Here is a 23,214-nt window from a genome sequence, read left to right on the forward strand (position 1 = left end):
GGGGTTTAGCAAGGTGAAGGGGAGTAGAAATCACTCCATACTGCCCTGATTCACACTGTGCCAGAGCAGAAGGTCAGCTCCAGCAGTAGCCATTGTAGACAACAGGGACGGAACAGTATAAACATTTCCTGCCATAATAGTAGTGACTACAGTTATCACAGTTTTTGCTATTACTGAGTGCATTTACATGTGCACGTATTATTCTGATAATTGTAGAAAATCAGATTTTGTCAGTAGTTAGCTCAACATGTTTACATGCAATCAGATAATGTGAAAACTGCAGGTTTACATGAGTCAGGCAATAATCAGATTTCTACTTTGCAACCTGCCGAACTCACAGATTAAGATCATTATGTCATGACTTTTTTCAAACATGAGTCACTTTAGCGGAAATATGAGCCGTTCATCATCTAGAAGGTGAAGAATATTTAAATTCTTCATTCCATCAAGGATGTAGTTTGTTTCAGCATCGCTCCAAAAGTGTTTTGTTGCAATCTCAAAGGTGCAACAAAACACTGCTTGCTGTTTCCGGGACAGAGCTCTGTTTAGCACATGCGCAGAATGAGGAAAATGAAAGAAATCAGAGTAAGGGTACTTAAGTGCTGAAAATCCCGATTAGTTAGCTAAAATCCAGTTCTCTTTATCGGATTTCTAGAAACAGCCTTAATCATATCTAAGAAATCGGAGTATGCTGTTTACATGACTATCTGAATAATCAGATAACTGCCAAAATCCAATAATGATTATATTCTTGGATACATAATATACATAACACATCTTATGAAACTTACTCTGAGTTATAATGACTGTCCTTGGCCACTAAAAGTTTATTTAGTGGAGGGAAGTCAGGAAAACTACCATGGGACCACAATCTGTAGAGTAGCATTAAATATGAAATTGGGGCAAAGAGGCTTTATAGAACGCGACCTCTGAAGATGGACTTGACACTTTTAACAGAGCTACACTGAACCGTGTGCTATTTTTAAATGAACTGCCTACAAATGCTTTAACAAGATGCTACTTAAAAACAGGGGAGAAAAGGCTGGACTCCACAAGCTCTGCTTTCCAAAGAAAGACAGGAAGATTTAAGGAGTCTCTTAGAAATATATAGTCATTTATAATATAATACAATATAATATAATACATTTTTTTCAGGTACTCTGTAATGTAGTGTAACATAGAAAGAAAACATGCATAGGAAGCTAAGATGTGAATAGGAAGCTAACTTCAGCCTCCTTAATGAAAGAGGAGCCAGATATATACGCTAAAGCTTATTAATATGTGACAATGTTGTATTTAATGTTGGGTTTTTGTTTAATATTTTACATTTAATTCGAATTTTATTAGAGGCCTCCAACCTGCGATATGGCGTAAGCATTCGATTCGATCTGAATCGTTTCCACCGCGGATTTAATGGAAAGAATCGGTTCAAAAGAGCGACTCGCTTATGAGCGCGAACCTCGCTGTAAGTCAGCAGTCTGACACTAGAGGGCAGCTTCTCCTCAGCCTGGTGGGAATGCACACAGTCCACCACGTGGCTAGATTGAGTCTAAAATTAATTCACCCAGAGCTTTTAGGCATAATCAAACATGGATTAAAGATTTGCTTATCTACACACATCTCCGATCCCACCCGCACTGCCACTGACAGCCGAACAATGAAGCTGGAAGCCAGCTGGGGTATATGCCACCCTCTCCCTCTTATCTCTTATCTCTTTCTCTATATAAACGCATACTCGACTAAGAAGGGATAATTATCTACTGCAGGAGAGAGACAGCGTGCTCTATAAATCACATACAGTCTCCTGTAAGGGGCTCATTTTAAGCCATTTTCATGTCTATAGAAAGCTCCAGCTCGCTCTTCAGTCCTAATCTATGTGAGTTGGAGTGAGTCATGACGTGACTCTGTCTGCCATTCTGGTTCTTGAGAGCTGCAAGTCACTACATAAGCCAATAAATCTATCAGATATAAATAAATAAATACTGTGCATCTGCTTGTAGCGTTTGCCATACATGTTGTGGATGAAGGCCCACCTGTAGGCGAAGTAACTGGTTACTCATTCCATGCACAACCTCAACCCATCAAGCTGGATCAATGGTAAAACCCACATGGCAACAAATGGCCCATTTAGATCAGAGACTTATTATAATGAATCATTTAATCAACTCGAGGAAGTACTGCAGTACCTGTATGTGTTTACTGCAACGTTAGTATTCAGCTACCATGCAGCAGAAAGCCATTAAGGTGGGCTATAGGATCTGAGCAGACTGACCTATATGAATGCATTAAGGGTTCATGAGTGGATGTTGGATTTGTAGGCTATTAGCTAATGTAGTGCAGCTGTTCTGGGAGAGGACAAACGCCCGTCCCCCTTTTATCTGTCAGCTTCAGGTGGGTAGAAGTTCATTCTAAGACACGTTTTTCTCTTTTTTTCTGTGGTTTCTGCAGTTGCAGGCAAACTTTAACAAATCTTTGCGGAATCAAGTCCAAACCTTTATACCTTTGGAGTTGACTCTAGATTCCCAAATGCCTGGAATCGGATAATCGACTCTTGGGATTGACGGGTAAACCCTTACTTTCACTCACTGGCCACTTTATGAGCTCCACTTACCTTATAGAGCACTATACTACATGACCTTATCCGCTGTTTTTAGTTTTACTGCTATGCCCGTTGAACTGAACACACTAATGTTCCCTTTAAATCAGACTTTTTATTAAATTGCGTGTATAATTGTGTTTTAATTACGGCCCTGTCTGCTTAGTGCCTGCCCGACGGGCTCAAAGCAGCCTTAGGGAAACTGCTAGTGTTTTTCTCAGCGTGAGCTTCTGTGAGGGGAGAGATGGTGAGCAGGGGCCGTATTACAGGAACGAGCTAATTCAGAAATCTTATCTGTTTTTCCACCATGACAACTTCAGTTAGGGCTGTATTTAGGATAGTAGCTATTACAGAACAACAGTTCTTAAGTTCACAATCCTATCCTAACTCTAGAGAAGAAAACAGGGGCCTTTCCATGTCGCTGAAAACTCGTTAGAGAACATGTTAACGTTACAGTGATGGTGACTAATGAGGAGACGGCGCTGAACGTGCGTCTGTTCATTAGCAGGAGTAACGTTAGCGCGCTCGGCTAAGGCGTTCGGGAAATGAAACTGAGAGCGGCGACGCTCTGATAAACAGCACGAAACCCTGCCAAAATATTCATAATATTCAATTTATCTTACTTTAGTTCTGTTCAGACCTTTTTTTTACATCGGTAACGTAGTTGTAACTTTAATTTGATGACGTGTTTACGTGTCAGCTGTGCGAGTCTGGTAGGCTGCTTGGTAACAGACGTGACAGTTGACTGTCGATTTCGATCGAGTAGGTTAAGATTTCCTAACTTGAGACGAGATGCTGTAAGATATGATAAAATTCCTAAATTAAGATTTGCTTCTGTGATACGAATTTGTGAAAAATCCTATCTTGACCTGTCAGATCTTAACTTAAGACAAAAAGATAGGAAGTTTCTGTAATACGGTTCCCGGCGTTTTGGAGTCGACTCCGGTTCCGATTCTAAGTGATGGGATTTGGATCGATTGCAAGAATTAGATTCCTCACAATAATTTTCTCGAGTCTCAGTTTAAAAACTCAAAACATACAGAAAGAGATCTGACAACGATAAGAACACTGCACTGTTATAAGGATTTAAAGCATGACTGCCATATTAGCAGTATGTCAGTTTAATTATATGACCTGTTTTAGCAAATCAGTTTGGAGAGCTAACTGACTAAATTAGCTGACTGTCAGAGAAAATTGCAGCTAATTTTTTTATCTATCAGCTTCAAGTGTGTCGAAGTTCGTTGTAAGTTTTTCTGGGGTCTCTGCAGTTGCAGTTGCAATTCCCAAATGCCTGAAATTGAGAGCTCCACCTTCCTTACAGAGCACTATACTACATGACCACAGATTTGTAGACACCTGCTCATCCGTTTCTTCTGAAATCAAGGGTATTAATCGAGAGGTCGTCACCCTTTTGCTGTAGTAACAACCTCTGCTCTTCTGAGATGGTTTACATTAGACTAGATGTTGGAACATTGCTGTGAAGATTTGATTTGTTCACAAGATCATTATTGAGGTCAGCTACTCCAGAGCATCCCATTCTATTGGCAGCACCTTTGTACACAGATTACACAAGCTGTGAGTGTGTAATTGGATGCATTTAGAAGGGGTGTCTGCATACTTTTGCCCATATAGTGTAGGTGTACAATTACTGACTGTGTCCCATCTGTTGTCATGCACAATTTGTCAGCCAAACACTTAATTTTGTTCTGTATCACTAGATAGTTTTCAACCACAGGGCTGTCAGATATTATTTTGGTGACAGACTTTTTGAAACACTGTCACTGCTGGGTTTAGAACGGTCAACTACCGGAGGCTTTCAGCCAAGAGCAGCTGTGTGGCCAGAAAATGCCCATTGATGAAGTGCTAGAGGCTAGCTAACACAAATTGTGTATGACAACAGATGGACTACAGTTTCTACACCAAAAGTGGAGCAAACAAGGTGGGTGTTTCTTAAGTCAGTAGTGGGTGGAAATAAGGGCAGTCTAACAAGGGCCATAACATATATCCACAGTCCTTCCATTACAGTATTAGTATTAGTATCATTAGTTACATTACGATATAGTTGTAATACTCTGTGGAAGTAATATTATCATAAATAAGGGTGTTATTATATAATAATAAATGTGGATACACAAATACAACTTCACAGGTGGGCCAATTAAAGTATGTAACGCTTTCTATCACTTGTCACCATTTCCGGCTCCGAGATGTTTCCTGCTATGTCACACATCAAGCTGAGGTACGGAGGCAGACTGAGCAGACAGCATGGCGCTTTGTCATGCCTTTGCTTATCTATGAGCTGTCAACAACAACCAACCCCTGTCTCTTATTTTCAGATGTAATTGAAAAGTTAAGGCTGCCATCTGTCTTATTGTTCAGTGTCGTGCGTACTAACATCTTCATGCAGCTGTCACATAAAACTAACAGTTTCCACTCTTTTTCTGGCTCTTTTCTCAGTTTCTGGCTCTGCATTATCAGCACTGAGTGGAGAACCCCAGAAGGAGTGTAGGGTAGCATTTTACAGAGGTACCCTAGCACTGCAGTTTAGGGCCAAATTCCAGATGGCTGTAGTACACTGTGTCACTATGGAAGCTCTCATTCCTTTATATTGCACACATATGATGGGAGTTCTTTTTTTAATGAAGTTTAATGACATTTTTTTTAATCAATTTTAACTGATGATAATCGCGATTTTACATGATTTAACCATTAGCCACGGATTTCATCTTTTTAGAAATTGCTTTACTGTATTCCATCTAATTTGACTTTCCCCAGATAGGGTATACAAATAACATGTTTTGGCAAATTTAGTGCAATCATAAAGAGAACTACCATAAGCCAGTGAAGACTTGCCACTTGGGAGTGTCTGGTTGTAGCTTGCTGAAAAGCTGGCAATCACATTTATTGCTCAGTTGCGATGTGTGAATTTCGGGAGCAGGATGGGTGAAATTAGAAGAGGGAAAATTAGAGAGAAAAAATCAGAGAAAGCCATGATAAACGATGAGAAATGGTTCTAAATGTCTTTCAGATAATGTAATAATTTATTCCTTTATTCAAACACCATGTAAAAGTTCTTCCGGAAAAGAATGAACACGCACGGTAGTATAAAAAGAACGTCAAATTCGTTTTATTGTGTTTTCTTTTGCAATCAAAAGATGTCAGAGGACATAACCAGGTTAATGCTGATGTGGTAACAGTGAATGGTGATCTCAATTGCATAATGCTAACAGGCCCTGCTAACTTCCATTCAGTGTTAGCAATGTTAGCATTTTTTACGTTAACTATTTCTTTAAGCATCTGTAGAGCACACGTTCAGCGGTGGAGCTTGGCAGACAAGACTCTTCTGTTCAACAGACAAAAGTTTTGCAGCGTGGACAGATCTGAAGCAGGAGGTTCAGTGATGGTGGAGATTCACAGACAGGGACTCTGGACTGCTGTTCTACTCTACCACACCACTCTGATGGGCTTTGATCGCATTGACTGCGTCTGATAATACTGTCTGTATTATTGTATAGCACAATATAAACACCATGACATTACATGTAAACATCAAGGTGTACATGTAAATGGCAGTTACATTCAGAAACATATTTGGTCAGACAAAAATATTGACTGGACTTTTTTCCCCTCTGTTGTCTTCCTCTCACACAAAACGTAGTCAAAAGGATCTATATACACATAATGGCAGGGCATTAATGGGACGTAGAAGAAGAGCTTAGAAAAACACTAAAACGTACATAAATAAATAAATAAATTAATTAATTAATAAATAAATAAATAAATAAATATCAAAGAGGTGGATGAAAAACACACACTTGTATGGCTCTTGTGTTCTACTGGCCTCTGATTCAATGAAAGCAGGTTGGAGTTCTAAGGAGAGATGGCACAGCAGGATGCTAAAGACAAATTCATCATCGTCCTCCTCCTCTCATATCATGTTCTGCAAACAAACAAGCACATGATTACATAAACTTCTGGTGCAGGATAGCTAACACCAAAAGCGCTTACATGCTGTCCTCCATTCCCACTTGCTTCAAATAGTATACATCTAGTATTGATGTTTTGATGTTTGATCTTCAGGGCTTCTTGAAGTCGTGTTATTGTTCAACAATGAAAGCACAATTATGAGCCTAGAGATTAAGTGTGCTTCATGTTAAAGACATTTGTTTTTTCTGCTGCTTATTGATCCCTGCTTTGCTACAGTGTTGTCTCTGTGTGAACTGTGAATAGTGTAATTAACCAATTTAGGTCTATTGAACCAAGCAGTGTAAAAACATGCACACAAACTGTGTGTGCGGATGACATATGCATGCTTTCAAGCAGTCTGCTTTAATAGGTCTAAATTAGCTAAATCAGTCTGTAGTCACAACATGGTTATGAACACATGCACAACTGCATCAAAATCCTCACTCCACCTCATTTCTCCTCCTGGCTGCTCCTGAGGTGCGGGATGCTGTGGAGGAGAGGGAGGAGGGGCTTGCAGCAGGGGAACAGTGGCTGGACATTTGACTCCTGGACACCATGCTCATCTTACAGTACTGGATCAGCTCCTCATCTGTATGCGACACAGTTCAGCATTTATAGTCAGCGGTTACTGAAATGGATGCATTTAAGAAAATGAATCAAATGAGGAATCGAGTGTGGTAAATAAAGCCTGTTCAAATTCATCTGCAGCCATTCATTGCTTCACTGTCAATAGCTACTGCATGGGTAATTGACCCTATCTGCAGGATGCAGTATGAGTGCAGACCTTCTGTACTCCACTGGCTGGCAGCTCTCCGCTCAGCTCTCCTTTCTTGGCGGGATGGGGGTGTTCTGCTGCCACTCTCCAGCATGGCTGCCAGCTGCTTCAGGGAGTCTTCTGCAGGAGGGGGCTCGGGGGGTGGGGGCAGGTCTACCGAAAAGATGAGTTAGCCATCCAAGTCAATAGCAGCAGGGAACAGCTGCAAATACTGTATAACTCAGAATTCTATTCAAAGTACAAAATCAGCAACACTTATTTTTCCTGACCTCCTGGTTTTAAGACTTCTCTTCTCCGTCCATCTCTAGGTGATTTCTTTTTGGGCCTTGGTTGGTGAATGGGCGACGGAATAGTTTTCTCAAGCGCAAAAGAAGCAAACTCTTCTTTTTAAAGACCACAGAAACAACAATACGTATACGTTGCGTTAGTCAATATTGTTTTTTCCTAATAAAGCAATTGTATGTGGTACTACAGAGGGCTTCTTACCTATTAAATGCTTATTGTTGTCTGACATCAACCCCTCCATTTGGCCAATGTCTCGCCAGTGGCCTGTCAGATGCGGCAGGCTGCCACTATGAGATTCCAGCTTGGTTAGTAGATTTGGGTTGGACAGAGGTAACTGGGACATGGGTGTGCATGGTGCTTTGCTGCTGGGCAAGCATAAACCAATGAACATTAGAACTTCTTCATAAATATAAACCTGTGTGTCTATCAGCATGTAAACATGTATATATGGCCACATTATTAGGAACCTGCCCAGACACCCACCCAAACCTGCAACTATCCAAACAGCCAATCATTTGGCAGCAGCGCAATGTATAAAGTCACACAAATATAGGTCAAAAGCTTCCGTTAATGTTCACGTCAAACATCAGAATGGGAAAAAATGTGATCAAAGTGACTTTGACCATGGTTTCTGATGGTTTATGTATTTCAGAATCTACTAATCTCATGCATAACAGTCTCCACAGTTTACACCGAATGGTGCGAAAAAACAAAACCATCTAGTGAGCGTCATTCTGGGGGTGGAAATGCCTTGTTGATGAGAGGTCAGAAGAGAATGGTCAGACTTGTTCAAGCTGACAGGAAGGACACAATAACTAAAAAAATCCTTCATAATAATACAATATTACAACAGTGTGATAAGAAAAGCATCTCTGAATACACAACACATCAAACCTTCATGCGGATGGGCTACAATAGCAGAAGACCTCTTTAGGTTCCACTCCTGTCAGCTAAAAAGAGGAATCTGAAGCCACAGTGGGTACAAGCTCACTGAAACTAAACAGCTGAAGATTGGAAAAATGTTGCTTGCTCTAATGAATCTTGATTTCTGCTGAGACATGCAGATGGCACGGTCAGAATTTGCCAAAAATGCCATGATTACCAGTGTTACCCAGTGTTCCTAATAAAGTGGCCAAAGAAGTGTATGTTTATGTATGTATTTCTAAGTGTACCGTGGCAATAAGTCAGGGTGCTGCAGGCGTGGATTAGCTAGCCGTTGCTCCTCATGCAGGGATGGTGTGAGGATGCTTGTAGACTGATGGCTGTAGGTGGTGCTTCGGCTAGACTGCTCTCCTCTCAGAGGCAGCGTGGCTGCATTCTCCAAACTTTCAAACAGATAGGTCCTCTCAGGCAGAGGAGGACACCACTCCTCATCATCGTCTGAGCTACAATACAGAGAAAAACGTAACACATACACAAAAAATCATTAAACAGATCTATTTAAATGATAATGCACAAATAAATACTATACTAACCCAGACACTGAACAAAATGAGGTAATTACCCAAAAAACACCAGCCAACAAACAGATCACCAGCCACAAACCCTCAGGGAGTGTGTGGCAGGGGATTTATGGGTTATAAACAATTAAATATTGCATCACGATGCCAAGACAGAACATGTTTAAGGAATAAAAAAATTCTCATCAAAACAGACCCATCCCTGAGGGCAACATCTAACATGTTGTGAAAGGAAGAAAAAAGTTAAGGGTGCAAGTTGATGTGTCTCACTGCACTTGATTCCTGCCAGTAGTTATTAGAAAAGGCTCAGCAGAGGCTGGTGGCCTGTGTCTCAGCCTGCTTGTACTCTCGGCGTGGCATTAAAGCTCCGGCTTAAGCACTAACTTCATTAGCCTCTGTCACTGTGAGATGTCTATGAAGACGAGTTCTGTTTTTAATGCTCCTTCTCCATTCTATCCACTGGGAGAGGTTCAGCACAAGGACGGACAAATGAGAAACATGTAAATAATGATTGAGGAGAAGATATGCAGACCACTAGGGGATACTCTGTATGAAATAACTTTATTTGGGGCTGCAAATTCTATTACAACAACAACAACATCGAATACTTTTGACTCAAATAGTACATAATGGTCTGGCCAAAAATACCCAAGGTCAAAAACTACTGTTAATAGTATCTTAAATCGCCTTTCAGAGGGGAAAACTCATTTGCCATGGAAAGTATTTACCAAATATCCTCCTACTCAGCCTTTGACCATTTAGCCCCCCATTCATATGCAAGTGCACTTCTATAAAGTTCTTCAGCCTGGACTGCTTTTTGAGCAAAGCAAAATACAAGGCAGCCAATCAGAGGATATTTACATACATCATTTTTAAAGGCACTGTAACAAAAAGTTAGAAGTGAACATTATGTTCCCTTTAATTTGGCTCTTTTAATTTGAGTTTATTAATTTCAGATTATCCATCTACAGTGTGGTGCTGTTCTAGTGGTTCTGACCTGGGTCGCTGTCTCTCTTGGTGTCTTTGTTCTCTGGTATTTGGCGGAGGTAGGGAGAGGACCTCAGACCAAATAAAGGTGGCTGGGCCACAAGACTTCTTTATTCCCACAGTAGCTGCAATAATGCAAAGGTCACCATTACACAATACACCCAAAAATATCTAAATATTTTTAATATTTTTAATATTTAATATTTAAATATTTAAATCTACTCATGAACTTACATTTAAATGTATACTTTGGATTATCACCTACAAACCTACAACTAATTTAAACCTGAACATGAAGTTAAGCAACAGTACCTTTACCCATGCTTGGGTATTGGAGTTTGGCATATTCAGCTGTGCTGTGGCCAGACTGGAGGCTCCACTGGTCTAGGTCCTGGCCCAGACTGAACAAGTCAGTCTTGGAGAGGACTGGTGAGCTGCTGTAGGGGTCTGGGCCCTGGGAGTAAAGACTGCTCATGTCATGCTGCTCCTCCTCAGCTGGGTTAATAGTGCTATAGATGGGGCCCTCATTGGATGTTGGGCTGTATGTATCACTCTGTTTCAGGAAATTGGTGATCCCAACGGCTGGGGAACAAATAAAGGCATGCAAATGAACATGAGAATAACTGCTTTTTGTACAGAAAGGCGAAGAGCAGGAACATGTAGGAATCTCTAAAGTTCCAAGAGAGTTCTTACTGTTGTAGTATCTGTCTGTGGAGTCATGTCGACCAGAGCAACAGGTCATGGAGTCTTTGCTGGTGTGAGTGAAGTTGCTTGTTGGCCAAGAGTCTGCCAGCCAGGGGTAGTTACCCATATTTGATCCAAGCAAGCATGGCCTACAAAGAAAGGACAACTGACATCCACTTACCTGATATGGACAATAGCACATTTTCAAATTGTAAAAGCATGTTCAAAAATATTGCACAGAATATAGAATTTGATCCATACCTTCCATTGATAAGTCCTGACCCATCACTATGGGAGAGTCCAACTAAGGCAAAAAATTAGGGTTACTAACACTAGTAAGACTCACAGCTCTACTGAAAAATGACACAGGCGGGCAGAGAAAAGGAGTATGTTATTTCAGCTGCCACCTACCTGCAGGAGTGTAGGCGAAAGAAGTGGCGTAGTGGCCGAGCTCTTTTCTTCTCCTGCGTCTGCAGTAGATCCAGGCACTGAAGCCCATCAGCACCATCCAGGAAGCTCCACCCAGGCCAGCAATAAAGGCCGGCTGTCTGACCACCCCGGAGATCTGCTCGGAGAGACTGATGCTATCGTCCTTCAGCGTTGGCAATGAGGGTTCGCCGGCAGGGGCTTCTGTGAGAAAAAGAGAATGAAAGAGAGACAGGGAAAGAGAAGTGTAAGGACTACTAGTAAAAAAATGGGAGACATTTTGAGTGTGAACGAGATCAGTGAAGCTAATACAGTCATCCTGTTATATCTGTCAGATTTACTGCTGAAAACCACTAAACAGACATATCATGATAACACTGACATAATTTTTTTAAACGGCCAAGTGAGAAATATTTGGCCATCTGTTTGGTCATATGGCTGAGTGGGTTGAGATGCTTCTCCAGCAGTTTTAAAAAACATGATGGCAGGTTGCAAGTTCATTGAAGGAGCCATGTGCCAGGCTTGGCATCAAATTAGTGGTATGATGCACAATGGCAGAAAGATCGATTAGATGAGAACTGGCTATTGTTAAATTAGAGAGAAAATCGAATCTACATTGTAGTTCATTAGCATCTGTTTTGGCTCTGTGTTCCAGCACATTAAAAATAAGATGATGGCTATGAGGTTGAAGGGCAGATTGTCAGCTTTATTTTGAGCATTTACATCTGTTCTGGGAAAAAGTAAATCGTTAAATGAACACAATCCTAAATAAAACTGTCATGTTTAGTTCCTGTAAACCCTTTGCAGTCAATCACTGCCTAAAGTCTGCACTGACGTTACCCAATTCTGGTATCTTCCCTGGTGATGCTTTCTCTGGCCAATAAAGGGGTTATCTGCCTATTTCTGAGGCTCTTTTTCGTTGGTCCAGACTTCAGTAAGTGAATTTCAGATGGGGTAACTATTCCCACATAAGAAATCACCATGCTTGTTTAACCATAGGGTAAATACTTTTAGTTTAAGGTAAATGACCATTCATGTAATCACCACCACTATCACTGTTGTTGTTTTTATTGTTATGTTTTAATTTAAAAAAAGCAATACGGCTGCCTTAAAATGTAGACCTTATTGAACCTCAAAATATACATTTATAAAATGTAATACACTGATTATTGTTCTTTTAACTTGCTATTAGCCAAAAACATTACTCACTTTTCTAAGGTAATACAACAAATCTCTGTTACAACGCATCACAGCTGAGGAAGTATGATTTGCGTCATCAAAATATTTTTTATCTCATATCATCACTCTGCTATCTCATCTGCCTGTAAGACTTTGTCCCAGAAAGGCCTATAAGGTTCCCTCAGCACAGACATAAATATACTCAAAGTAAAGCTGCCATGCTGAACTTCATAGTCACTTTTTTATTTAAAATCCATTGCCCAAGCTTACAGGTTCTTAACCCTTGCTCCTGGAGCCCTCTCTGTCCTGCACATATTAGTATTTTCCTGCTCTAACACACCAACTTCAACCCACAAAGGGGTTGTTAATTAGCTGATAAGTTGGATCAGGTGTGCTGGGAGCAGAGAATGCAATACAATCTGTAGGCAAGATTTACTCCAGGACCAGGGAACTACTTTCCTAGAATAAAGAGCCAAAACAACAAAAACAGTGTCACTGTCCAACTTCATACCAACTACACTGTATATAAAATAAATTATCTGAAGGATGGTAAATATTTGACTTCATAATTCAATTTGTCATTACATGCCTCTTGAAGGAAAAACATTAATATCACATATTCCAAACTGTCAAAATCTGCTCCAGCGGTCAAAAATCATATTTTACATCTGGAATGTATTCCATTGGTTTTGAACTATATGCTGTGGCCCTGTTTAGTCTGTCACATCTAATAACTGTCACCAAGAGCTCGGAGCCAGTCGGCAGCAGAAGGTACTCGTTACAGATAGCATGTTACCACGTTTTTTTTTCCAAAACGAATACTGAAACATTGAGCACTAGCCAATACCGATACCGGTCTGATACTTTTACTTTAAAAAATACTAAACTTTAAAATGAATGTTTGATTGAAGTAGTCATTAAAAGCAGTCTATCATGCTCAAGCTACTCAAACACCTAGCTAACATACAGCTAACAATATCACATCACACAATGTGAGTGTGTGGTATTTCAGGCTAGCTGTGTTTCATGACTAGAATGGAGTTTTTTTTCTTTTTTCCCTCCAATATTCAATCCAGCATTTTCTGCTAATAATGGCCTGATACTGAAACCTGGTCTCAGATCAGTGGCAATTCTAATACTCACTGAGGAAGATGAAGATGGGGTGGCTAGGTGCCCCTGCTCCTGCGCTGGTCACGGCTGCCACCTGCACGCGATACAGCAGCTCCGGCACCAGGCCGTCTAACAATGCCCAGAGAGCTTCTCCATCCACGCTCTGGTTTAACTGCTGCTGGGGCCCGGTCTCGTTTCCTACGCACCACACCTGTACAAGGCGCCAGAGTGTATTTTTACGGGCCCCGTCGCCTATAGCCAGTCTCAGCATCATGTAGAGAAAAGCCACGCCTCTCACCTTGTACTCCAAAATGGGCTCATCTTGGCCATCAGCGAGGGGAGGCTCCCAGGACACGCGCACGGTGGAGCTGTTGCCCAACTGGACCACGCTCACGGCCTGAGGGGGGCCGCTTAGCACTGGGAGACCAGAAGATTGTCAATGATCAGAAAAGCATCACCAGACTCCAGGCCTGGAGATCAAAAGCTCTGCAGAATGTAATCTTTTTCTTGATTTCAACACAAAAAAGTTAACCCTTAGAAGTCTAGAATGCTACATTACATAATTATTTAAATGTTATTATGTAATTAATTACACAGTTAATTAGATAATAAAATAAATTTACATTCTGGACAACATGATATTTATCACATATGTCATGATGAATTACTTCATACTGCATCACAATATACTTTTCTGAGCACTAAAAGAACACAGAGAGCATAATTAGGCCTGTTTTGTTGGATTAAGTGCAGTGCAGAGTGTGGAATGTTGAACATGTTGAACACATTTGTGTTTTTTAGTTTTTGATAATATTTTTTAAATGTGGCACAACTTATCAATCCTTATCAAGATAAACATGATGCATATCATGTACTGAAAAGTATATTTTTGTAACACTGTCCACCTCTATTTGAATGTATACTCCCAAATTTCCTGTTTGTTTAAAAAATGACAATAAGCTGAAAGTTTAGAATCCATGCTTCTGACACGTAATGTAATGTATGTAATGTAAAATTACATAATTCTAAGGGTTAATTACCAAGCCCTTCCTAACCTGAATCAGATATGTTAAGACAGCCTAAACACAAAATTCTGCAGTGATCTCGACTTCAAGGATTTTGAAACCTCTTGAAATAAAAACAAACAAAACCTACTATATGTTCTGAAATGGTGATGGGGTCACTCAGGTCATTGGAGTTGACAGCACAGATGATGTACAATGAACAGATACACAGTGCTGAGGCAGATGCCAGTATTTCTAGCTTAAGGAGGTACACAAACTGAAACGACAAGAGTAATTGATGAATACATATCAAAGCAAGCCTTACCCTCCTCTGGGGTGAGAACCACTACCAGCTCACTGTCCGATCCCTGGAATTCTTTGAAGTAGGGCCTCAATTTGAGCTCATACTGTGTGCCTCTGCGCAACTCAGATAAGAGGGCTATGTGTTTGGGCCCTGCCTTTATGTCCTGAACCTGCCAGGCACTGCCCATCGGCCTGTACAGCAGCCGGTAGCCCTGAATGTAGTGTGGTTCGCGCTCGACCTGAAATAACATAACAAATGCACTGTGAATGATACTGTATGCAGTAGACTGTTATATGGTGGAACATGATTATTTAGATGACTAAGTCATGTCCTTACAGTCCATGTGATCTGCACACTGGTAGGAGTCAGGATCTCTGGAGGGTGCAGATACACTGTGACCTCTGCTAAATCTGTCTGTATACGCCTGTGATCAATTGCTGGCCCACTGGGACTGCCATCTGAAATGCACACACATACACAACCACACATTGGCACATTCATATATATGAATACACAATATCATAAATGATGAATTATAAATATGTGACAATAGAAAACTATGTATCTGCCAGTGCACGCATTTAATCTTCACACCTACCAAGTGTTCTGACAGGCTCCGAGATGGGGCTGGGGTCACTAAGGCCGTAGGAGTTGACTGCTCGGACAATAAACAGGTATACAGTGTTGGGGTACAAGCCGGACACCGTGTGCTTCTCCTGCTTCACCTGGTCTGCTACTGTCTGCCATGTGCTGCCCACGGACTGACTGGAACAGAAGGAGAGAGATTAATTAAAATGGGATATTTCTGAGAATATTTGATACAAGATAATATACTTGGATAAGGAATGGGAAAGTCAGTAGAAAGTGAAAAAACAGGAGTTTCCAAAAATGGAAATAAAAAAAAACCCATTACCAACAGAAACAGACAAAATGGGACTCCTAACAACCAGGCAAACCTGGCAGACCACCAAGACCATCAGATAAACAGTACTTAAAGCTGTCATCTTTGAGGGACAGTAGAAAATCAAGCTCCACTCTTGCCTCAGATCTGAAAAAATCCACAGGTGTTTCTGTCCATCCTTCCACTGGGAGACAACTGAACAATATAAGACTGAAAGGATGTGTAGCTGACAAGAATAAATTACTGAGAAAAAGCAACAGACCAAAAGAAGAAAAACTGCAAATAAAATAAAGAAGCAGCTGGTATTCTCAGAACAATGGACAGGTCACCCCAGAGTCCAGACCTGAACATCACTGAATGTGTTTGGAAATACTTAGATCATGAAAAGCAGAAAATGCAACCAACTTCTAAGACTGAACTTTTGAGGTGGGGAAAAATATCCTTGCAGATCTGAAAAACTGAGAGCAAGCCTCCCAAAAAGAGTGACAGCAAAAGTAAAAGGTTGACACATTAAATAGTGATTTTTTTTAGTATAACATTTAGTCACTGAGGCCTCTGTGTACTTTTCTCTTAAATTTATTTTCTGCTTTTTTCCTGACACTTTAAAATAACCTGTACTTGACAGCTGTTTGACTGAACATTAAATAAATGAAATTTGTGTACAGTACTCTGCAAAAATATGGCAAATCATCAGTTCGACGACAGAACACTGACGTTTCATTAAAAGAGAGCATTACTAGTCCTTTCTAAATGGATTTAGTGCAGCACAGTATGTGAAACGATGAATAAAATTCACTGTACTTCACATCAGCCACTCCTACTTTCAAATGACCATCCATAAAAATGTAACGCTCTCTCTCTTTTTCAGACACTCCAGGAATGTGTGAAGGGCAGTGGAAACAATTGGATTTTGTTGCTGCGCACCACAAGCGGCTAAGGTCAGAGGCATCCACCCAGAGGCTGTGCGCACACAAGCGAAACATCTGAGCAGAGGAGGCCGCACTACACATCGTAGCACCTCCTTAACAAGGTGTCAGAGCAAAGCTAAATAATGACTTGGCCTCTGCTTCCAGCATCCCAGCTACCTCCCCCCAGTCCCACCCAGCCCCTTGGCTGCTCTCCTGATGGGGGAATAACAGAGTGCTGTCAGTTGGCTGGACTTAAAGAGAGCCCGAAGGGAAGCTCCGTAACAGCTGCCCTGGGGATCTGCTGGAAAGAGCCTCTGCTGTACTTCCCCACTTCAGCCTCAACGTCCTTCAGCCCTGACAGTCTCTGAATGGAGTTTCTCCAACAACCATCACGGTAATGAGACCTTTTGACACTAGAGGCCACTGAGAACGAGGAAGTGGAGCGAAAAATCTAATGCAATGAAACGTGATGAACGTGGCTAGAAAAGACGAGCTCTGCTCCGTGTGTTGTATTTTCCTTATGCACATGAACCTCCCATACCAGGACTATGATAAACGAGCTTAAGCATGAATATTAAGCATGAATATCAGTACTGGCAGTATTAATGGTAAATACACTGACAGATACAAATGACAATATCCTGGTATGTATATATGCACAACCAAGTCTCAGAAAGCCTGTGAGTGGATCAAGTTCAGCAATGTTATGGCATTTATCCTGCTGAAAATTGACACGGTAATGAAATCAATATGTCCATGTAATAATTTTATCTTTGAAAAGCTGGTGTTGATTCTTTTTTTAGCACGTTTGTTGTCTGTACATTTTTTGGCAGCACAGTGCGTTTGCTCCCCCACAATACTAGAATGCAGGTCGCTAACTGGATTCTGCCATGTTTTCTTAGCCGAACAGATGGAGATGGGGCAGAGTAATGTGCTGTAGGGGAGGGTCTTATAAAATTACTAACAGGAGGTCAGTGTAAAGACAAGCCCTCTGCTTTGTCCTGCAGTTTTCCAAACAGGGTTTCTCAGGAACATAATGCACATATGCTGATGCTATTGTTGAAAATAACCATGTTCTACATATTTTCCAGTTTATTTGTACTAGTATTAAAATAAATAAAGTGACAAATGCACGTTTAAGCCAAAGCTTAAACTAGAGATGCATTGATATCATTTTTTTCAGACTGAGTATGAGTATGAGTACATATTTTTAAGTACCCAGTCCGATACTATAACAAATTGCCTACTTAGAATTAAGTAGTTGTTAGTGTTAATGAGTGCAATGTACTTTAAGAGTTAAATCAGTAAAATCTTGCTGATTTCAAAAGCTGACTGGCATTGCAGTGGAGAAGAGTGGGTTTTGTTCCATGTCAGAAAAGCACTTCTGTACAGCTGTAGTTTTGCTTCTTATGTGTGTCTTTCAACATCAGTCTCTGTAGCACAGTGACAGCAATAACTACATCCAAGGCTAATGCATCCAAGGAGCTTGCGTGGCGAGTTTTACGGCTTCTTTGAGTCTTTTGTTTGGCTGGTTGTGTTGTAGTTGAACGTCTTCCAAAGCCAGACATACACTGAGAAATTTTACAAATCTCATTCTTTTGGTGACTCACATCATACGATTGAAGAGACCCTCATGTATGGACAAAGCATATGATTTATATACTCACAATGGCCCACATTTATCAAGCTTTTTACTCTCTATTTACTCTCTAGTGCAGGGGTGTCAAACTCAACCACTAAAGGGGCCGTTTTAAAAAATTTCAACAAATGTGTGGGCCAGAGAATAAATGTTTTTATTTCATTTTTAATTAATGTTGTGCTGGGCATTGTTCACTCAAAATTCCCAAAAACTTCATCAGTAAAATAGAGGCACTTGTAGTAGATCTTGAAATCACATGAATACTTGAAATATTGAAAATTATAATGTCCCTAGGAGCTCGCTCTTTTAAACCTATTTGCTCAAATTAGACACCTGGCGTCTTTTCTTTGCAGCAAGTTCATTAAGACTTGGGCTCAATTTCTAAGCTGCTGAGCTAACATTAGGTGTTTTTATTTGGTGGACTGCAGCTGAAATGCAGATTGGTGATACAACTGGTGTGGAACTGTATAGAATTATGTAGAATTGAGGTGTAATCGCTGTCCCATAGATTGTTGCTGGGGTCATTACGCACACTACGCTGCAGTGTATGTGATGTTTTGTGTTATGAGGTTCAGTTATTCAATATTCTATAACTGTTTTTTGAGTTATTCAGTCATGTTTCAGAAATGTTTGAGTCATCTGGACTTTTGAATTGATTTGATGGATTCACTGAAAGGAACTCCGGTAGTGCAATTGAGCACACCATGACTTGCAAAAAGGAGATTCACACAAAAAATGACACTGACTTGCAGTATTCATAGGCAGTGGTTTGCCTTCCCCCATGTTTTACCTGAAAGCCTCAATAATGTAGGAGGTGACGGCAGCGCCCCCCTCGTGCTGGTTGGGTTGCCAGGTCAAGGTGACGCTGCTCTGGGTCACATCTGTCACCACAGGCTTCTGAGGAGGGCCAGGAAGCTGCAAGGCCTGTGAGACCCGTGGGAGAGAGGACGTTCCTGTAGCTGTAACACATAACCTTTAGTCAGCGTGACCAGTTGGGAAGCTCATACCCAGCCCCAAAGCACAGATGATGACTGCAGTGAGCATTTGAGTGTTATGAGAACCAGGCTTTGTGAAGGGCTAAGTGAAAGCATGCGAATGAACAGAGCGTTTGTTCTCTACCTCTCACGGTCACGGTCCCACTCCAACTCGTCTCGCCTGTGGAACTGGAGGCGACGCAGGTGTACATCCCTGAGTCGGTCTCCTAGCAACAGAGAAGGCAAAATAATCTCTCTTTATGGATGAAAGAGGACAGAGATAATTGCAGTGCTCTGTCTCCAAATGGTGCAGATCAAATGTGATGTTTTCAGCTGATCCGGCCTGCTCGCTGAGAGCTAGAGGTCACGGTGGCATAAGCAGAGAGAACTGACAAACAAAGTCCATTCAGCTACTAAACATTTCTATACATGAGTATGTAACTTATAAATATGATAGACAGGTAACGTAACGTTCAATATAATTAAGCCATTTAAATAAATGAGGGATGCAAATTTTATGACAGTAGCTTCTCGAAAACAGCCAGTATGTGTATACGCACATACAGGACAGTCTTGTCGGTAGTATTTAACACATATTTTATATACTATATGAAAAAGGTGAGGCCAGTTATTATGTATACAAAGAAAAACAGTGTATCACTAATGCTGCATACATAAAATAATGTGAAACTAATTTGCAGAAACCTGCAAAACATCAACGGAAAGTGCTCTTTTAAAAGACACATTGCTTGTCGCATGGTGCGTGAAGCTTTAGCATTCAAGGAGGTTCTGCAGAGCAATGGTGAATTAAACATTTCATTCTCCTTCTGGAAAGACCTCTTTTGCTATCTTCAGCTTTTGATAGGCTAATGCATCTCCTGTGTTCAACACTATCATGACATGACAGATTTGCTTCACTTCTCTGATGTATTGGGTGTGGAGAAGGCTCTTTGAATAGTTCACCGCTGCAAATGCTTCTTATTGTAGAGAGAAAGCTAAAAGTATTTCTTCACTTGTCAGTTTCTAATTAGAATCCCCAAGACCATAAATCATGCACAGTCTCAATTAATTAATACTACACAATCTGTTCAAGCCTACAAACGGCAGGTAAGTCAAGGGAAATTCGCAACTGCTACTTTGTCAAAAGCAACTGTTTATGTTTCTAAATAAGGTCATTAATTACCATTGAAACTTTGCCACTGACATGTAAAAAGGAAAAATGCCTTCTTGCATGCACTGATGCAATTTTAAGTGAACAGTAATGAAAACTAAAAATAATGAAAAATCTTTACTTGGAGACTCACTCTAAGAAATATTTCTTATGAGTTACTTAAAAGACTTCTTTCAAGCTTACTATCGTACTCAACCAATGTGACGTATGAGAGCAATTAATTAAGTTAAAAAATACTATGTAATAACACTTTTAAACATATTTTTCCCTGATTCAACTGCAGTCATTGCAAATACCAACTTGTGAACTGAATTTATTTTGGATTGCACAACATTCCTTTACTGTAAGGTTTTTCCTGAAATATTCCCTGCATATATTACAGTAAATGTGTTAGAGTAAAATACAGAAAAGAGTACTATTTAAGTGGAGCAGATTCTTATAGCTACTAAAGCTATATTAACTGCATGCTTTACTAACTAACCAATTTGCAACAAACTTTAGTAAACAGTTAAAAAATGTACAGTATCAAAGTAGATCGGGCAAGTGTTACTCTTTCTACTTTCCACAACAAGTGAGTCACAGCAAATGAAACACTTCAAGCAGCACCCATTACCCGAGGCGTTTTTGTGAACATCTCACTCGATTTGAAATGTTCAGCGAGGGGCCTATCTGTCCAAAGTGCTTTCAATTTCCAGTCCGCTAATGAAAGCCAACAATCTATGTTTTGGTCCGAAATGTCTGTCAAATACCTGCAAGCCGCTGATGTGTAAAGTGCCGTTTTCCATTAGGCTTATGTGGACGTCGTCCTCCGGGAGGCTTTGTCCGTCCTTCTCCCACCTGATGCTGGGGGGTGGGCTGCCCGTCACATGGCACTGGAGCAGGATGTTGGAGCCCCGGGCCAGCGTTTGGTTGGCTGGGCCCTGGCGGATGATGGGAGGAACCAGGTCTGACGGGCCTGCAAGACAAACAGCACAATGGGTTTGACTGAGATTCCTGTCGCCTAAAAGCACCTCACGCCACCTCTGCCATGCCTCTGATGCAGATGGACTGACAATGGCCAGCAGAGAAAAAGCATACCACAATAAAAAAAAGTCATGCACGGAATTTACTTGATTGAAATGTGTACAACATTTCCAGATTAAAAAATATACCAACACATTTTCTTGTCCATCACTTTATTTACTTTCAGCAATAAATGTATTGATGTATTGTTTTTATTTGTGTTGAAATGATGTACACATTGAAAAGTAAAATCAATATTTTTTTCAGTGCATGCCTTTAGCATGAGCAGGCCAGAAGAAAAGAGCTCCTGTTGTACATTATTGTTCGCTTTCCCAGACCCAGGTTAAGCCTGGACTACATTTTTAATGGTGAAACACCAATGGCATTGCAATTTAGTCCAAGACAATGTTTAAATCATGTCCAAAAAAACAGCCTCACGCATCTCTGTATATACAAAAACTGAAGACTGAACATTTCCTTTAAAACTCGGCTGACAAATTTAAGTTGACCTCTTCAAAGCTTTTGATTGCAGTGTTATTTTTCCATAATGGCATCTCTCTCTTCAACCTACTGGTGATCCACTGTTCTTACCAGGCTTCACTTCCAGTATTGCTTTGGAGATGGCACTGCCTGCCACACTGATGGCCTGGCACACATAGTAGCCAGAGTCTTCACTGTGGACATCCTTAATGGTCAACTCTCCGCTCATCGACACAGAATAGCGTCCGGCTTGAGAAGGGGGCTGCCCCGGGAACAGCAGCATCTATATAGAACATATACAACCATGCACACAGATCATGTATGGTCACAAAATTAAGAGGTACTACAAGAAAAGTACATGTACTTGGGTGTATTTGCAACAATAGGGAAAATGTTGTGGCTCTGTCAAGTACATATGAAAAAATATGTCTTTGACTGAAGCTGAATTAGTTTTTTTTTTTCCAGTATTGGTTTATTTTTAGATCATCAACAGAACCTAGCTGCAGGCAGTAGCAGTGTTTCCATAGTTATAAGGGAAAAACACAAATGAAAAACATGAAAGACCATCTACACTTTAAAAACTAAATCCATTTTACATTCCATATGTTGAAATTGTAGAGATTTTAATAGTACTGTTTAAAAACCTATTTAATATCTTTATTCGAAATGTTCCTATTTTGGAACTCATCTCTGATGGTATGAAAGAATTCCCCTTTATACCTGCAATAAATTTAGCTCGTCACTTCCTGGGCTTGTGTCCATATTTCTAAAACCTCTGTCTAGCATGTGAAAGTGCGGAGCCAGCTTTCTGGGTGAGCAAGGCATCTAATGAGCTTGTCTCTGCAGCAGTACATTTTGCAGCTGTTGCTTTACCTAGCCTATCAATCGTTTATCTCTGAAGATTACAAACGATTTTCTCTAGTTCAGCCTGAAGCAGTTTTCCTTTGCATTGAAATAAGTATACTTTCATTTCCCTGGCATAGTCCTTCAGGGTCTCCCAGATCAGTGAGGGGTCAACACAGTCAATCGTATTTGTGAACAAAAAAATATCAGGTTTATACATCTCGTATGAAATCAACTGTAGATGTTTAACGAGATAAAACAGAAATCTCTGAAACAGTGACTTATGCAACAATAGATAGATATACAGTACTGGTCAAAAGGCAAGAGACCATCTATTTAATTTCAATCAAAACTTCCACTGATTACGAGTTAGTGTCAGAAAAAAAGCAGACATCATATAATTAACAGAAACATACACACAAGCCTCAACATCTAAATCGAATATTCATATTTTTTAGTACGTAGTGTGTCCATTGTTTGATTTATTATAGCCTCCAATCTATTCAGGAGACTTCCTTTC

The 23,214-nt window shown here is 40.5% G+C and overlaps 1 protein-coding gene across 1 annotated transcript in view; it reads right to left on the reverse strand.

The window, feature by feature from the left end:
- Window positions 1–5,701: 5,701 nt before the first annotated feature.
- The window catches only part of zgc:77784 (uncharacterized protein LOC402947 homolog), a 48,511-nt gene continuing 30,998 nt past the window's right edge, over window positions 5,702–23,214 (reverse strand). Inside the window, exons 8-27 of the mRNA XM_036560426.1 lie at window positions 21,963–22,134; window positions 21,119–21,324; window positions 19,344–19,425; window positions 19,015–19,183; window positions 15,375–15,541; window positions 15,113–15,234; window positions 14,798–15,014; window positions 13,767–13,885; window positions 13,502–13,679; window positions 11,165–11,383; window positions 11,015–11,057; window positions 10,763–10,902; window positions 10,382–10,651; window positions 10,080–10,194; window positions 8,795–9,007; window positions 7,824–7,984; window positions 7,607–7,720; window positions 7,347–7,490; window positions 7,012–7,151; window positions 5,702–6,536 (exon numbers count right to left, since the gene is read on the reverse strand). Coding sequence (XP_036416319.1) covers window positions 6,525–6,536; window positions 7,012–7,151; window positions 7,347–7,490; window positions 7,607–7,720; window positions 7,824–7,984; window positions 8,795–9,007; window positions 10,080–10,194; window positions 10,382–10,651; window positions 10,763–10,902; window positions 11,015–11,057; window positions 11,165–11,383; window positions 13,502–13,679; window positions 13,767–13,885; window positions 14,798–15,014; window positions 15,113–15,234; window positions 15,375–15,541; window positions 19,015–19,183; window positions 19,344–19,425; window positions 21,119–21,324; window positions 21,963–22,134 — 3,003 coding nt within the window. The 3' untranslated portion in view covers window positions 5,702–6,524. The remainder of the gene's footprint in view (window positions 6,537–7,011; window positions 7,152–7,346; window positions 7,491–7,606; window positions 7,721–7,823; window positions 7,985–8,794; window positions 9,008–10,079; window positions 10,195–10,381; window positions 10,652–10,762; window positions 10,903–11,014; window positions 11,058–11,164; window positions 11,384–13,501; window positions 13,680–13,766; window positions 13,886–14,797; window positions 15,015–15,112; window positions 15,235–15,374; window positions 15,542–19,014; window positions 19,184–19,343; window positions 19,426–21,118; window positions 21,325–21,962; window positions 22,135–23,214) is intronic.

This window comes from Colossoma macropomum, unplaced genomic scaffold (genome assembly GCF_904425465.1).
Source record: "Colossoma macropomum unplaced genomic scaffold, Colossoma_macropomum, whole genome shotgun sequence".
NCBI classification, from domain to species: Eukaryota; Metazoa; Chordata; class Actinopteri; order Characiformes; family Serrasalmidae; genus Colossoma; species Colossoma macropomum.